The sequence below is a fragment of the Aquarana catesbeiana genome, linkage group LG08 (assembly GCF_042186555.1).
Source record: "Aquarana catesbeiana isolate 2022-GZ linkage group LG08, ASM4218655v1, whole genome shotgun sequence".
Taxonomy (NCBI): Eukaryota; Metazoa; Chordata; class Amphibia; order Anura; family Ranidae; genus Aquarana; species Aquarana catesbeiana.
Genome location: NC_133331.1, coordinates 270,550,229 through 270,568,107, shown reverse-complemented (window position 1 = coordinate 270,568,107; position 17,879 = coordinate 270,550,229). Strand labels below are relative to the sequence as shown.

At 44.2% G+C, this 17,879-nt stretch overlaps 1 protein-coding gene across 1 annotated transcript in view; it reads right to left on the bottom strand.

The window, feature by feature from the left end:
* Nucleotides 1-4,562: 4,562 nt before the first annotated feature.
* Nucleotides 4,563-17,879, bottom strand: part of LOC141106739 (uncharacterized) — a 51,388-nt gene continuing 38,071 nt past the window's right edge. The window contains exons 12-15 of the mRNA XM_073597668.1: nucleotides 16,992-17,074; nucleotides 13,828-13,936; nucleotides 12,755-12,879; nucleotides 4,563-10,119 (exon numbers count right to left, since the gene is read on the bottom strand). Of these exons, the coding sequence (XP_073453769.1) occupies nucleotides 8,746-10,119; nucleotides 12,755-12,879; nucleotides 13,828-13,936; nucleotides 16,992-17,074 (1,691 nt within the window). The 3' untranslated portion in view covers nucleotides 4,563-8,745. The remainder of the gene's footprint in view (nucleotides 10,120-12,754; nucleotides 12,880-13,827; nucleotides 13,937-16,991; nucleotides 17,075-17,879) is intronic.

Sequence of the window (17,879 nt, the reverse complement as noted above, 5' to 3'; positions counted from 1 at the left end):
TGCAGAGAGGGCTATGCCCATAACCTAGAGTTGTTCTCACAAACAATGCCCCAAAAAAGAAGGAAGAGCAACATAGCGTAATCCTGGATGGATATTTATTTAAAAGACATTAAAAGTACACTTACAGTGTGTAGAGTAAAAAACAGCATGGAAAGCCGGCCGGCTAGCACGAACACCCGTCCTACAGACGGTGGATACGGCACGTCAGCACGTCAGCACGCCCGACGTACGTTTCGTCACACTTCTGACGTCGTCTGGGGCACGGGCGACGCACTGACGTGTCGCTCATATATAGCAAACAGATACAACCAAGCCTCGAAATCGACAAAGGCCGGAAATCACCTTGCGCTCCGCCGAGTAAGGGCGGAAGGTATAGGAACGCCATCTTAACTAAGGGATCCCATATTATTATTACAGATACCGATTTTGTTAGTGTGGTAAACATTGTAAATTGATGGGAATGGAAAGGGGAAAAGGGAAGAGACAAAGAAAAACTAAATAAACTCACCCATATCACATATGGAAACGGATGCCAATTTAAATTAAATCAAACTTAAATTAAGATTAAATTCATTGAATTGGTTTTACGAGGGCCCAACTCACTACCGGTGAGGGGCACATCAGAACCCAGCCAAAACGCCAGGATCAATGGATATGATAATTGATCCAATTTTTGTTGGCATAATCAGGGGGCACCACAAAGGGACAAAATTCTAGATAGCACAGCCGGAGGGAAAGATGATTTCTCAGCCTCATATACCAAACAATTCAGAAATAATAAACAGTAACTCATTTATTATTAAATAAATACATATGAAAAGCAAAAAAAATAAAAATACAAAAATGTATTATAAACATGGTGGATGGCATAGAACTCCCATCCCATAGAAACGTGGAATTGGGGACGGGGCTTATGGTAAATGCACAAACACCAGAACAAGCCCCATTGGGATGTGAACCAACCCAAAGAGAGCTTGAATCGAACAAGTGAGATATAAGGGGTCAGGGTATAAGGAAAGTACATAAACACCAGAACCAGCCTCATTGGGATATATAACAACCCAAAAAAAATCTCTAAAGGGAGGTATAAGCCAATAGTGATATATACAACAGTGGTTATTAGTCAATAGTAAAACCAATGGACTAAACCAGGGGTTTTTTTTTATGAGTTGTCAATAAAGGCATTGGTATCGGTATCAACATTAAGTCCATGTGGGACGTAACACCTGATTTTATGTATCCACAGCATCTCAAGTTTAGAAATGCTCCTAGTCAGGGAACTCCCCCTCCAGTGAGGCCGATACCTATCGATCCCTAAAAACAAAGTTTTAGAGGGATCTTTGTTATGGGAAACCAAATAATGCTTTGAAACAGAGTGTTTAGGAAAGCCATTAATAATGTTGGTAATATGTTCATTCAAACGAACAGAAAGGGGTCGTCTAGTCCTACCCACATATTGTAGGCCACACGGGCACTGTAGTAGGTAGACGACCCCCTCTGTGGTACAGGTGATAAAAGGTTTTATGTCATGCTCCTCTTGTGTACTGGAGGAGGTAAATTTAAGGGTACGTCTAGATGGCACAGAATTTAGCCTACAAACCCGACACCTCCCACATTTGTAGTACCCTTTCAGGTTATCAAAAAGGCCTTGAATACCCCTAACGGGGGGATCAAGAGCATTCGGGGCTAATCTATTCCTAAGGGATGGTGCTCCCTTAAAAATCACTTGTGGCTTGTCTGGGATAACCCCTTTTAGGATGGGGTCATTGCCCAATAAATGCCAGTGTTTATTGAACAGGCTTTTAATGTTATCATGTTGAATAGAATAAGTGGTAATAAAGGGCAAAGTAACAGAATTCTCTCTGGGAACCACCCTCTCGCTCAGAAGTTGTCTCCTATCTATAGCTTTTACCCCCTCCAAAGCATGAGTCAGAGATTCTCTGGTGTACCCCTTTTCCACAAACCTATTGATCAAAATTCCGGCCTGTTGTAAAAACTGGGAGTCGTCGGAACAATTGCGTTTAAGTCGCATAAATTGACTTTTAGGTATAGACCGAAGCCAAGACCTATGGTGGCAACTACTTAGAGGGATATAGGAGTTACGATCCGTTTTCTTAAAAAACGTGGAGGTCATAAACTGGTCGTCCTGTATGGTAATATTGAGGTCTAAAAATTGAACATTAGATTGACTAGCCTCGAAATTAAGTACAATGCCCCTATTATTCTGGTTAAGTTCCTCCATAAAGAGGTCGAGATCATTGCGGTTCCCATCCCAAAGGAGGAGGATGTCGTCAATGTACCTAGCCCACAGCTTGAGCTGGGGCCTCTGGCAAACATGGACGACATCCTCCTCCCACAGGGCCATAAACAGGTTCGCAAGACTGGGGGCATATTTAGCCCCCATCGCGACTCCACGGTCCTGTCGGTAGAAACATTGATTGAACCAAAAATAATTGTGGGACGCAGCATATCTTAAAAGTATCATGATGAAATTAATTTGTTCATCATATAAACCTGAGTCCCTTCTTAAATAGTATTCAACTGCATATAGGCCTAACTCGTGGGGAATGATCGTGTATAGGGACGTTACATCCGCTGTAACTATCCACATGGTAGGGGTGGGAGTATATTTGGTAAGTAAATTGATAATGTGTTTGGAATCTCTAACATAGGAAGGCATCTTTCCCACCAGGGGTTGTAGGAAAAAATCGATATACCTGCCCACCCGGGACGTAAGGGAATCGATTCCACTTACAATGGGACGTCCCGGGGGGCAGGTGGGGTGTTTATGTACTTTCGGTAGGTAGTATATAAGGGGAGTACGGGGGGCCTTGGGAACTAAATAGGTCTTTTCTTTTTTATTAAGAATCCCTTGGCTATAACCATACTCAACCACCTTTTTAAGTTCTTTAAGATATGGAATTTTGGGGTCTGATCCAAGGGGGGTGTATGTCTCTCTATCTCCGAGAATCCTATACATCTCCTGAAAATAATCTTCTCTGTTAAGGACCACAATGCCACCCCCTTTATCCGCAGGTCTAATAACCAAATCCTTGTTATTGCAAAGGGAATCCAGGCCAGTAAGAAGTTCACGATCTATTTTAGCTCTTTTAATGGGCATCTTCTCTAAATCCCTCAACACCACCTCCTTAAAAACTTTAATGGAAGGTGCCAGGGCTCCTGGGGGATTAAAAAGGGAGGCATTAGCCAATCCTGAATCCTGGTAGTCACTGGGAAATGTATTTCTCTCTTGAACTGGATTAGATAGCATATATCTCTTGATATTAATTTTCCGAACAAATTTGTGGATATCCATATAGGTCTCGAATTTGTTTAACTTCCTAGGTAATGCAAACTTTAAACCTTTATCTAGCACCAGTTTCTCTTCCTGACTGAGAACCACGGTGCTTAGATTAAAAATTCCTGTCCCTGCTAGAGCTTTTTTCTTTTTTGCTCGGATCGTAACTCCTATATCCCTCTAAGTAGTTGCCACCATAGGTCTTGGCTTCGGTCTATACCTAAAAGTCAATTTATGCGACTTAAACGCAATTGTTCCGACGACTCCCAGTTTTTACAACAGGCCGGAATTTTGATCAATAGGTTTGTGGAAAAGGGGTACACCAGAGAATCTCTGACTCATGCTTTGGAGGGGGTAAAAGCTATAGATAGGAGACAACTTCTGAGCGAGAGGGTGGTTCCCAGAGAGAATTCTGTTACTTTGCCCTTTATTACCACTTATTCTATTCAACATGATAACATTAAAAGCCTGTTCAATAAACACTGGCATTTATTGGGCAATGACCCCATCCTAAAAGGGGTTATCCCAGACAAGCCACAAGTGATTTTTAAGGGAGCACCATCCCTTAGGAATAGATTAGCCCCGAATGCTCTTGATCCCCCCGTTAGGGGTATTCAAGGCCTTTTTGATAACCTGAAAGGGTACTACAAATGTGGGAGGTGTCGGGTTTGTAGGCTAAATTCTGTGCCATCTAGACGTACCCTTAAATTTACCTCCTCCAGTACACAAGAGGAGCATGACATAAAACCTTTTATCACCTGTACCACAGAGGGGGTCGTCTACCTACTACAGTGCCCGTGTGGCCTACAATATGTGGGTAGGACTAGACGACCCCTTTCTGTTCGTTTGAATGAACATATTACCAACATTATTAATGGCTTTCCTAAACACTCTGTTTCAAAGCATTATTTGGTTTCCCATAACAAAGATCCCTCTAAAACTTTGTTTTTAGGGATCGATAGGTATCGGCCTCACTGGAGGGGGAGTTCCCTGACTAGGAGCATTTCTAAACTTGAGATGCTGTGGATACATAAAATCAGGTGTTACGTCCCACATGGACTTAATGTTGATACCGATACCAATGCCTTTATTGACAACTCATAAAAAAAACCCCCTGGTTTAGTCCATTGGTTTTACTATTGACTAATAACCACTGTTGTATATATCACTATTGGCTTATACCTCCCTTTAGAGATTTTTTTTGGGTTGTTATATATCCCAATGAGGCTGGTTCTGGTGTTTATGTACTTTCCTTATACCCTGACCCCTTATATCTCACTTGTTCGATTCAAGCTCTCTTTGGGTTGGTTCACATCCCAATGGGGCTTGTTCTGGTGTTTGTGCATTTACCATAAGCCCCGTCCCCAATTCCACGTTTCTATGGGATGGGAGTTCTATGCCATCCACCATGTTTATAATACATTTTTGTATTTTTATTTTTTTTGCTTTTCATATGTATTTATTTAATAATAAATGAGTTACTGTTTATTATTTCTGAATTGTTTGGTATATGAGGCTGAGAAATCATCTTTCCCTCCGGCTGTGCTATCTAGAATTTTGTCCCTTTGTGGTGCCCCCTGATTATGCCAACAAAAATTGGATCAATTATCATATCCATTGATCCTGGCGTTTTGGCTGGGTTCTGATGTGCCCCTCACCGGTAGTGAGTTGGGCCCTCGTAAAACCAATTCAATGAATTTAATCTTAATTTAAGTTTGATTTAATTTAAATTGGCATCCGTTTCCATATGTGATATGGGTGAGTTTATTTAGTTTTTCTTTGTCTCTTCCCTTTTCCCCTTTCCATTCCCATCAATTTACAATGTTTACCACACTAACAAAATCGGTATCTGTAATAATAATATGGGATCCCTTAGTTAAGATGGCGTTCCTATACCTTCCGCCCTTACTCGGCGGAGCGCAAGGTGATTTCCGGCCTTTGTCGATTTCGAGGCTTGGTTGTATCTGTTTGCTATATATGAGCGACACGTCAGTGCGTCGCCCGTGCCCCAGACGACGTCAGAAGTGTGACGAAACGTACGTCGGGCGTGCTGACGTGCTGACGTGCCGTATCCACCGTCTGTAGGACGGGTGTTCGTGCTAGCCGGCCGGCTTTCCATGCTGTTTTTTACTCTACACACTGTAAGTGTACTTTTAATGTCTTTTAAATAAATATCCATCCAGGATTACGCTATGTTGCTCTTCCTTCTTTTTTGGGGCATTGTTTGTGAGAACAACTCTAGGTTATGGGCATAGCCCTCTCTGCATCCTGGGCTCTTTTTGTGGAAGATAGTGAGCTATCTACGGTCTGAGGAAGTGTCTAAACGGTGTTCCCATCTCACTAAAGGCCCCGACCGGGTTAAGGTCACAAGCTTTTTAAGCTTGCCATTTGGTAAGCGCCCATTTTATTCGTAACACTGTGGTGTGGTGAAGGTCCATCCAGCCCCATCTGTGTTTGCCTATAAGGGACTTAGTTGTCCGGTTTATCCATTGCACCTTTGAAGATTTTCTTCCATTTATTGGACTTTATTTTGTCACTTGATTGTTTATGAGTTTTACTAATCACTATTCACCACTTGAGATTCTACTTATATTATTTAAATCATAGCGCTGCTTCTTTTTGTTTATTTACTGTATAGTGTGTGTATCTCACATATAAGCGGCTGCTCTTTTTTTAATTGCCTGTCAATTATTTATTTGCTTGATTGTTCTTTTTTGTATAGATCATATAGCGCGGTGGTTTCCTCTTTTATTTGGGAGTAAACAATGCCTCAGGGTAGGTGATCAGTGGGGGTAGATAAATTACATAGTGCCTGTGGTCAGTAGGAGGAAGAATAGTGCCCCATCCTTGGTGTCAGTGGGAGGAATAGTGTCCCATCATTGGTATTATTAGGAGAAATAGAGCCCCATCATTTGTATCAATGGGAGGAATAGTGCCCCACCATTGATGTCAGTGGGAGGAATAGTTACCCACCATTGACGTCAGTGGAAGGAATAGTGTCCCATCATTTGTATCAGTGGGAGGAATAGTGTCCCATCTTTGGCATTAGTGAGAGGAATAGTGCAGCATCATTGGTGTCAGTGGGAGGAATAGTGCCCCATTGTTGGCATTAGTAAGAAGAATAGTGCACCATTATTTGTATCAGTGGGAGGAATAGTGTCCAATGATTGGTGTCAGTGAGAGGAATAGTGCCCCAAGGCCTGGAAAAAGACTAGCAAAGGGCAAAATCTGGCCCTTGGAATGCAGTTTGGAGATCACTGGTTACAGAAATAAAGACAGTTGAGGATTGTTCTTCTGTTTCTGTCTACAACTTAGATTTACAATTTACCAAATACATAGCGGTGAAATACTGTGTGTTTTTGTCTCGCTCCACCCCAGGACCAGGGCTAAAAAGCCCAGGCTGTGTATACATCAACCTATGACTTATCCTCATGCCGGTTCCAAGGCTTTATAGTTAAATGCCCTCTCTTCTGCTGCAAGTGTGATAAACCCTTTGAGAGCAGACAAAAGGCCAACTCTCCCAAAGTCGGCCTTACTTGTGTGGCCAGGCAAAAAAGGAGCTAAGTTGGAATGAAGAACCCAGGCCACCAAAAGCTGTATCTTGCCAAGGCTGGAAGTACCTATCATCTTTAAAGCCAAGAGGAGAGTAGGGGCTTTTGATGTAATGCCCCCCAATTGGATGTCTTTATTTTCTCACCAGAGCTACCAGAAAAAATACAGTTATATATGAACTTTGGATTGACATTTTAGGAGAGGCCTGGAAGATATAGACTGAGTCAGGCCTTACCCTTCATGTTGGGTCAATTGTTATCCTCCTGCCTTTCCTTTTAACATTCTTTGTAAATGGTTCATATAACAGATGTAATTAGCACACACAATATTTTGTAATTTAAAGAGAACAATTCCCACCTGCTGATACCTCCAGTGCACTCCCTCATTGCTCTGGTGCTCCATTCTAGCCCTAGGAATACCCTGGGCCTCCTCCCAGAATGCAGCATTTGTACAAAAATACTGTTATCTGATAGAGGAAAAGGTTATCCCTGTGTAAGCTCATACACCATATGACAAAAAGATCATGCAGGGTTAGGAATCCCAACTCAGATGGAGGCGGCGCAGCAGAGAAGATATCAAAGGCTGGGGAAATTGAGAATGTGTCACTTTGCCCTAAATTTGCATCTTCAAAGAGGAGTGCTGGTGGAGACCAGTGTAGAGATTTTCCAGAGAAGTTTGTGTCTCTGCCCTGCCCAAAAAGAACAATAACCAGATAGCTTTCTATGGCTGGATGGCCCTTTTATAGGTTTCTAAGATTCCAGTGATAAAGCATACTTGTTAGGATTGGAGATCACACTGGACTGACTTGATCAGTCACTAGTCATGAGTAGGTGATAACGTTGGCGCGAGTAGGAAGAAATCCCTTCCAGTGGTTGGTGCCCAATTTAAGGATGGTGATGGTAAGCCCTCCTAGGACTTGGGCTACTTCCTTCAAGTGTAGCCTTAGAGTTGTTCTGTATGTAGACTTGGAAAGGTGAGTAGAAAGGAGTGCCTGGTGTCCAATAAAATTCAAGTTGAAAGGTGAATTAGAAGGCGTTTATTGAAAATAGCAACAAGTACATTGAGCCAACAAATTTTGGGGGACTGGGGACTCTCCCTTCTTCATGGCTGTTGCTGCATGCTGATAAATGGGAACGGTTCCCAAACAGGTATTTTAATGGACAAAATAACTGTGATAACTGTTAAGAGTGCCGGCTGTGCTTGCAAAGGCATCATTGAATGCAACCTTCCAACTTATATCTTTTTGGACACCAGGCACACCTTTCCAAGGGGTAAAGCATGACACAATTTCTTGGCTTTGGATTGGCAGCTGCAGTTGGTTGGAGCTGTGAGCTATGGATGAGGAATCTTATCACTGGATGTGCTAATGGACCCCATGGAACCCAGCATATGGTTTAACCAGATAGCAACTGTGTAAAACCTAAATAGTGAGGAGCCAGCCTTTAATGCTACTACAACCTCCATCACAATTTTGGTCTTTGTTCATGACTTTCAATAATGGACAAAAAGTTACATTTGTCTTTCTTGTAAACCATGGCACCAGTTTGTAAACAGGATTTCTCAGGATCTTTACCCCCTGATAAGTAGGTACAGAGTTTGACATCAACTTATAGGCAGCGTGTTGCCTGTATGGCATTCCCGACAGTGTTCTTTAGTTTACTGAACTGGGGGCTTCATCCTTGTTTGGTCATGTTTAAAGGGACCGTCCCTTATGAGAACATTACTAATGGAAGAATCTCCCTTGTCTTGAAGTATTTTAGTAAATGCACCAGATGAGAAATCTCAGATATGACCAGAACAGAAGTAAGTGCGTCTTGTAATCCCTGCAGTCTACATACAGTTGAATTACTCATGTACTTTGGTAGTATACAATCAGATAATGTCCTGAACAGAGTTTAGAATGACTCGGCACACAGCTTCTTGCTTAGATGCCTATTTAGAGACGATCTTTGGGTGAAACACTTGCCGCACTTTAAACACGGATAAGGTTTCTCTCCTCTGTGTGTCGCTTGGTGGGAGACCATGTCAGCCTTCCATCGGAAAGACTTGCTGCACTCCGAGCAAGAAAAAGGTTTTTCCCCAGTGTGGACCCTTCGATGCCTGACAAGCTGTGTCTTTTGCGTGAAGCATTTTCCACACTCAGCACAGGAGAAAGGCTTTTCTCCCGTGTGTGAGGCTTGGTGGTCAATGAAGGTGGTCTTCCACCGAAAGCTCTCCCCACACACTGGGCAGGAGAAAGGCTTCTCGCCTGTGTGGATGTTCTGGTGGCGATCCAACTGTGACTTTTCCGCAAAGCTCTTTCCGCATTCAGGGCAGGGATATGGCTTCTCCCTGGTGTGGATCTTCCAGTGTTTGACCAGGTAGGACTTGTGCGTGAAGCATCTTCCACAGATGTTGCAGGAGTTCTGGCTCTTGTCGGCATGCTTCCTCTGGTGTATGACAAGCAGCTGCTTCTCTGTGAAACTATCCCCACAGGCGGAGCATGAATATGGCTTCTCTCCTGTATGGCGCCTTTGATGGTCCACTAGACGTGACCTCAACAGAAAGCATTTGCCACATTCTGAGCAGGAGAAAGGCTTCTCCCCAGTGTGGACCCTCAGATGGAGGATAAGACGGGACTTGTGCAGGAAGCCCTTACCACAGAGGGAACATGTCAGTGGCTTGTTGCCTGTATGGATTGTTTGGTGGACAAGAAGAGTTGACCGAAGAGCGAAGCTTTTTCCACAATCGGGACAGGAAAATGGCTTCTCACCTGTGTGTGTTCTCTGATGACCAATCAGGATGGACTTCTTCTCAAAGGATTTGCCGCAGTCAGGGCAGGAGAAGGGCTTCTCCTTTGAGGAGATCTGCTGGTGCTGAATAAGCGTTGACTTCTGCCGGAAGCACTTTCCACAGTCTGAACAAGAATAGGGCTTCTCCCCTGAATGTAGAGCTTGGTGTCTGCTGAGAGAAGCCTTCTGGGTGAAATGTTTCCCACACTCGAGGCAAGAATACGGCTTCTTCCCCGAGTGAACCACTTGGTGTCTGTCCAGAGAGAGTTTAAGAGTGAATTGTTTCCCACACTCCGAGCATGAATAGGGCTTCACTCCCGAGTGGGATCTCTGGTGCCGGATGAGATGGTCTTTCTGTCTGTAACCTTTACCGCACTCTGAACAGGAATAAGGCTTCTCTCCTGCATGCCAGCGCTGGTGATGGACTAGCTGAGAATTGCGCTTGAAACTCTTTCCGCACTCGGAGCACAAAATAGGCTTCCTGTTTTTCCATTTCCCCTGAGAAAGTACAAAAAAAATTATTGAAACACAGGAAGGCCATCGTCTTCCAACAAGGCTGCAAAGGCACTGTGGAAACTCTTCTGATGCTTGGAAGTGCTCATACTATTTGTCAGTTTACCTCACTTGGGCTCATAAGCAATACTCAAATCTACTGCCTTACTTTGACTAGGTTTTGAATGTCAATACAAATAGAGAAGAGTCCTATAAGCCACACATCATTACAAGACCCTCTATGTGAAAAGTGAATACAGCCTCAGCCCTAGCGCCATCCAGGCCACTCCTCCAACTTGTTTTACCCCACCCACGTGGCTTATTCATGGGGATCATCATGATTAAGCCCTGTGGGCGGGGTGAAGAGCATTGGGGGGGGGGCGCATTGGTGGCCTGGATAGAGTCCACACTTAGACTGTTTTCACTTTTCACATACAGGGTCTTGTATTAATGTGCGGCTTATAGGACTCTTTTCTCCTTGTATTGGTATCCACAGAGCAGGGATGAGCTCCGTCCTCACCTGCCCTACCAGAGATTCACTATAGAAGACACCCCATTGGAGCCTCAAGCAGCACCTGTAGTTTGGCATTGGTACACATAAAAGAGCTTTACAATGCATCTATATGTAGCTTTGCTGTGCAGCCTTTTACTCTACACAAGCTGCCATTTTGAAGCAAACCAATAAGGCAAAGCAATTGGTTTGTTTTATTGCCAGTCTATTCAGCGGCCTCTACCTTTCTGTTCAATCTCCTATGCTCCATTCAATCACCGGTAGCAAAGACAGGAATCCCTCTGTAAGTTCCAGTTCATGACTTGGAGCTTACAGTGGCTGAAGACCATCCACTGACTCCATGTTTTTGCACTGTGTGCCTAAGCAGCCAATCACCAAGCACATGGATATAAGGGGAGAGAGTTACATGCTTCTTCATACACAGAACTACTCACCTAGGTGATCAAAACAGCGAGGAATAAAAGGAAGAGATATGCAACTGGTGGGGCCACCATTAATTCCATTAAAAACCTGTTGCTTTGCACTTCATGAATGAAACAAATTTAAGATACCTGCCGATGTTAGAGAACCTTTTATCAACAACCTGACCTTCTTGGGTGGGTAGAGCATTAGATGGGATGGAATTTTGACAGGCACCAGAGGGATCAACAGAATGCTCCCCCCACCATAGAAGCATACATGCATATTTGCCCCATGGGAACACGTTTGTATGAAGCTCATTGGAACATTCACAATCTAACCTCCAAATCACGCACAGTCCAGTGGTCCAGTCAAAATTATCTGTAGACACCTCTAATCTAAATTAAATTAATTAGTGGGGGAGTTGTATAATTAGTTGTGGATGAAGGTGGCGTCTTAAGGAATCAAAAGCCAGACTATAGAAGCAGATATAAACTCTACATCAGGGGTTATCAATCACTGGGCCATGGCACACTACCAGGTTGGTAGTTCTGGGTCTCCAGCAAGCTGCAGATCCTGTGACCTCCTACAGTGCCACCCAACTTTCCATAGTGGCCCCTGTGCCCCTTAAACCACTCATTGTGCCCCCTGGCCCCCTAGGAGCCCTCAGTCCTTGCCAACCTCCAAAAGTGCCTCCTAGCTTACTGCAGAGCCCATAATGCCCCAAACATTGTCCTGCAGATCTCATAACCTCCCACAGTGCCATCCAACCTCCCATAGGGGCCTCAGGGCCTCTTAACATCTGTCACTGTCCCCCCTAAGGGCCCTCAGTCCCTGCCAACCTCCCACAGTGCCCCCTAAGTTTATTGCAGAGCCTTTAGCCTGCCACAGTACCCCAAACAGTGTCCTACAGCCCCCCCGTCTCCCACATTGCCCTTGAAAAACTCTCAGCCTTCCGGAGAGACCCCCAACCTACTCCAGAGACCCCATCCTCCACATGGCCACTAAGTCTGCTGCAGAGTCCCCTAACTCCCTCCAGAACCTTCACCCCCCCCCCAGTGATACCCAGCCTCATCCAAAGCCTTATGCCGCGTACACACGATCTGACTTTCCGCCAACAAAACCGTGGATTTTTGTTTGAAGGTTGTTGGCTCAAACTTGTCTTGCATACACACGGTCACACAATTGTTGGCCAACATTTGAACGTGGGAATGCAGTGATGTACAATCTTGTACGATGAAAAGGAAGTTCAATAGCCAGTGCAGCTCCTTCTGCTTGATTCAGAGCATGCGTGAACTTTTGTGCGACGGACTTGTGTACACACGATCGGACTTTCCGACAACAGTTTTGTTGGTGGAAAATTTGAGAACCTGCTAAGAAACATTTGTTGGCGGAAAGTCCAACAGCAAATGTTCGATGGAGCATGCACACGGTCGGACTTTCTGACAACAAGCTCACATCCAACATTTCCCGTCGGAAAATCCGACCGTGTGTATGCGGCATTACAGAATTTTAGAACATGTTTTATATTTGCATACTTTATTGATTGAGTATAAGCTTTTTCTTTTACTGTTAGGGCATGTAAGGTTTTGGAAGACTTTTTCAGGCCCTGGTCTCTATATGCTTAAAAACCACTGATCTACATGATGTAAATCAGCGTGCCCCCTCTAGTATTGGGCAGCCAATAATGCACACAAGAACACATGTGGGAACTATGGTGGAGAAACATACCGGCTGTTTGTTTGGGGGAGCGGGGTTCTCTCTGGAGGAATCTGCTGTTATATTACCATCTTCCGTTTTGCCTTCTGGAGATGTAGTGGATCTGTTCTCCGTGATGATCCTTCTGTGTTGGCCATCTGGAGAAAATAAGGCGTGGAGAGGAACTGAAGCCGTTTAATCTGTACGCAACATTTATTAGCAAAGTTGACCTGAAAGTAGAGCTCCACCCAAAAGGGGAAGCTCTGCTTGTTTGCAACCCCCCCACCTTCCACATTTGGCACTTTTTTGGGGGGAGCAGGTACCTGGTTTTGACAGGTACCCACTCCCACTTCTGACTCAAATCGCCATGGTGAACTGAGCCAGAAATTCTCCCCCAACCCCCCCACCCTTCCCATGCGCAGCGTGACTTGTGCAGTAGGAAACTTCACTTCCTGTTTCCCTTACTAGAGATGCTGGCGCCTGCACCCAAAGCTGATTGAAGAATTGGCTCGGGTAAGGACAACGCTGGATCCCTGGACAAGTGAGTGTCCTTATATTATATTATATTAAAAGACTTTTTTTTTTTTTTTCTTTTTAAGGAGCCTGGAGCTCCTTTTAAATAAAGCTTTAGGTCCTACTCGGGTCTCTCTAGTTCTATCTGGTAGGTTCGCTGTGGGTGCAGGCTTGCTAAACATTTGTCTTAACTCAATGCCAACTATGAAAAAACCTGATCGCCGTACACGATGCAAAGCTGTCCGTTGTGTAAATAATAGCAGCCTCAGCCAGCTTTGTATGAACCATGCCCCCAACGCATTTTGCCGCGCCCCAGTGGGACGAAATGCGTAGGGAGTGTGGCTCAGATGGACCTGGCTGAGGTGTCTATCATTCACACAACATATGGCTTTGCAAGGTATGCGGCAATCAGGGTTTTTTTTTTTTTTTGTTAATTCAACAGCAAAGCTCGAAGCTCCTGACTCCCCCACTGGGCCCGTACTGTCTCCCCATTACTGTCTACTGACAGAGGAGGGGGGAGAAGAAGAGATTGTTGTAGTGACTGAACAAGGAGAATCTGGGACTCTTCTCTGGATTTAGTGTTTATTACTCACCTGTGCTGATCTCTGGAGGGATTTCCTCCTCCTCAATCGGTTCTTCACCTCTCACATACGGCTCCTCTGCTTCATCCTTCACTTCAACCTTAATAATCACATTTTCGGCCTACAACAGACACAAAATATTTTAAAGCTAAAGATTAATCATTTTAAGACCAGGTCTATTCTGACACTTCTCATATACATGGAAAAATCTGCATTTTTTAGCTAGAAAATTACTTAGAATCCCCAAACATTATATATATATTTTTAAGCAGAGGCCCTAGAGAATAAAATGGTGGGCGTTGCATTTTTTTTTTACATCACGTGATATTTGCGCAGCAGTTTTCCAAACACAATATCATACCCAATTTTTTGGTAAACTATAGAAGATGATGTTATGCCGAGGAAATGGATACCAAGTATGTCACGCTTTAAAACTGCACATGCCCATGGAATGATGAAAAACTACGGTACATTAAATTATCCATAGGCGACCCTTTAAAAGCCTTTACAGGTTACAACTTTAGATTTACACAGGGGGTCTGCTGCTAGAATTATTGCTTTTGATCTGGTGTTCTCGGTGATACCTCACATGTGTGGTGGGATCACGGTTTACGTATACATGCGCGACCAGCCTGTGCGCTCCCCTTTGTGCACGAGCATAGGATGATGGAGGCGCTTAAAATTTTTTATTTTTGATTCAATTGTATTCCATTTTTATTTTTACACTCGCTTTTAATTTTTTTTTTATATCAACTTTACTGCTATCGCAAGGGATGAACAATGTCCCCTGAGACAGCATGGGCAATAATAGGCCCTCTTTACTGAGACATCTGGGGTTTATTAGACCCCAGATCTCTCTTCTGCCCTTAAAAGCATCTAATGAAACTGAGATCAGTTTAATCTGATGCTTTCCCAAGCCAGTAATGGCTTCTTTACAAGTGACGAAATACTCGCTTCTGGCTTCTTAGACCACAGAGATGATCGGAGATGTTTCAGTCCTCTCTATGGTTAGCCAGGGACTCCCTTCCTCCACCTGTAAAAGCGATTCCAGTAGCTAATTAGCCTATAGGATCGCTTTTACACAAAAGTCCATCGTTGGCTGATAAAAATATACTGGGAGGATGCTTGCAGCTGCAGGCATCATCCCAGGATAATCACCTCAACCCACCCCCCCGACGTACCGGTTTGTCACTGGGGCTGAAGTGGTTAATCTGCTTACATTTTGCCTTCCCTAGGGGTTCCTCCCTCCTTTTTTGGTTGAACATGATAATATAAATGGGTCTCTGTGTTTTTTATACAACGTAGTCACATCATGGCTGGTGGGAGGATATATCCTTTGATGCAGACAAAACAGGGAAGGTGATTCACCGCTCAGGTAGACTTGCTCCCAGGTGTGTGTTAAGTAGATCCTATGAGTAAGCACTCAAACTAGAGTGCGAAACGCGTCAGCTGTGTTTGTACCATCTGCCTGATTGTCCTGTATTTTTGATGATCCTAATTTTACAATAAAGAAGAATTTTCAACTTTATCCAGTGTGTGACACCCAGATTCTCTTGTTTCAAACATGGCTGGTGGGAGGGGCCGCTAAGATGCTGTACATAGCTACCTGAAAACTAGGGATGCACCGATACCAATATCGGTGCCGATACTGAGCATTTTTACAAGTACTCATATTCGTAAAAATGCTCCCGATACCGAAACTGATACTTTGCTGTGTGATTTGTGTCAATACAAAATGAATGGGAGCAAATCGCACTGCGATTTAAACAGGAATGTAGTCTGAATCGCATGCGATTTCTTCCTGCTGAGTAAATAGACACCTCACATGTCACGCTTTTGCGCACATTTGTGGAATGGCGCCAAGCTTTGGTACTTAAAAATCTCCATAGGTGACACTTTCAATTTTTTTACAGGTTACTAGTTTAGAGTTACAGAGGAGGTCTAGTGCTAGAATTGTTGCTCTCGCTCTAACCCACACGGCAATACCTCACATGTGTGATTTGAACACCGTTTATTTTACTTTCATTTTCTTATTTTTACACTTTCTCTTTAAAAAAAAATTTTGTAATCACTTTTATTCCTATTACAAGGAATGTAAACATCCCTTGTAATAGGAATGGTGCATGGGAGGTCCTCTTACAGACCCCACATCTCTCCTCCAGGGTGGAAAGATTGAGACAAAAAAAAAAATGACTGATCTCTTTCTTTCCAGCCGAGAGCTCAGCTTTGTTTACTTCCGCCGGCCGGACGTGACGTCATAACATCGCATCCGGGCCTCCGACGGTCATAGAGATGATCATCTTACTGCGGCTGCAGATTCTTTCTCCGGGTCGCCGATCGCACGGGCGAGGGAATGTCCTCTCCCGCCGCCTGTAAGAACGATCAAGCGGCTGAACTGCTATGATTGTTCTTACAGTGCACAGAATTGTCGGCTCTAAAAGAGGATATCTGAATGATGCCTGCAGGCATCATTCAGAAATCCCCACATCATATGTCGTTCTTGGGCTGGAAGTGGTTAATGCGCTGTCTGCTAAATGGCGCTTTTCGCTATCTACACACACACGTGGTGGGGGAAATCGCATGAGATTCTTTGCAGTGCAATTTGCACCCATTTATTTTGCGCTGACACAAATCGCACCGCAAAGTATCGGTACTCAGTATGTATCGGCGAGTACTTGAGCGAAAGTATCGATACTCATCGATAAAAAAACGGTATTGGTGCAACCCTACTGAAGACATCAGAGAACCCTGCCTCAGTACTCCTCTCAGCCCTGATGCAACCAGTGGGCCAACTCTTGCAAATATCAAAATACATTTGTGGTCTGGAGGAGTGGGTGTTCCTAGGCAAGGGGTCTTTGCATGAAGACCGCCCGCATGTGATGCTAAGCCTTCATGATTGAAAGACCTGAAATCCAGTGAATGAAAGGGGTGAGCCTAGATGATGCTGTCCTCCAGCCTGGAAATGAGGCAGGCTCTGTCTGGCTTGTAGCAGCTTCTGATGCACATTGTGAGAAGCTCACAGTGTGCAGTGAAATCAGAGGAAGTCATTTCAGTCCAGGAGAGGGGTACAACTGTGCAGGACTTAAAGTAAGGCTGGAGGTCAGTTTTTTCAATCTTTGATAGATGGGGATGAAAAGAATAGCATACACTTCTATAAAAGCTGATGGTGGACCTACCTGATCCTCCTGAGGGATCTCCTGATCCTCCTGTGTGGAGTCCTGGGAATACAAATCCATACTAGATCCATCTGTAGATCCATCTGTAGGAAACACATAGTCACCAAAATGTATTGACACCAGCTCCTCGATTCTGATCTGTAAAACTGTACTCACATTTGAAAGTTAAAAGAGAAGATTTGATACACAGCAAACTAATAAAGTGGACCTGACATCAGATATATTTGGTCATGTTAAGTTTGGCATGCTAAGTAAAGTGTCATGTATTTATTCCCTACCTTCACCTGCTTTTTTTTCTCCAGAAGCACAGAGCCATCTTTGTTTAGGTATTGTTCAGCTTCACCATGGATGGAGATAGCGGCTCAGAAAGTTTTATTACAGAAGTGTTAAGGGAGGGAGGGTTGGGGTCCCAGATACCATAGCAGATCACTTACAGACTCTCCAGATCCAGATCAATGTCCAGCTCCATTGTCAGAACCCTTAAGCCAAACTGGCAATACTGTAAGCACGTTCCCCAATTTCAGTGTATTCTCCAAGTGAATCATCAGGACCTTCTGAGAAAGCAGACTTCTTCCTGGCCCTCTCCAGTGAGGGGCCTTCCCTGGATCTCCTCCTTGGCTTCTTGCAGACCAGACCACCTCCCATTCATTCCAGTGCACTTGGGCAGTGCGCTTGCGGGACGTTCTGAAAAGTCCTGCAAGCAGCATCTTTGGGGCGGGTTGGGAGCAATGTATTTAGCGCTCCCAAAACGCCCTGCCCATTGGAATGAATGGGTAGCGCTTCCCAGGTGCCTGAAAAAAGCGCTTCTGAAGTGCCGCAACAAAGGAGTTTTCAACCCCTTCTTTGGGGTTAAAAGTGCCCTGCTAGCTGCCGAAAAGCACCGCTTAA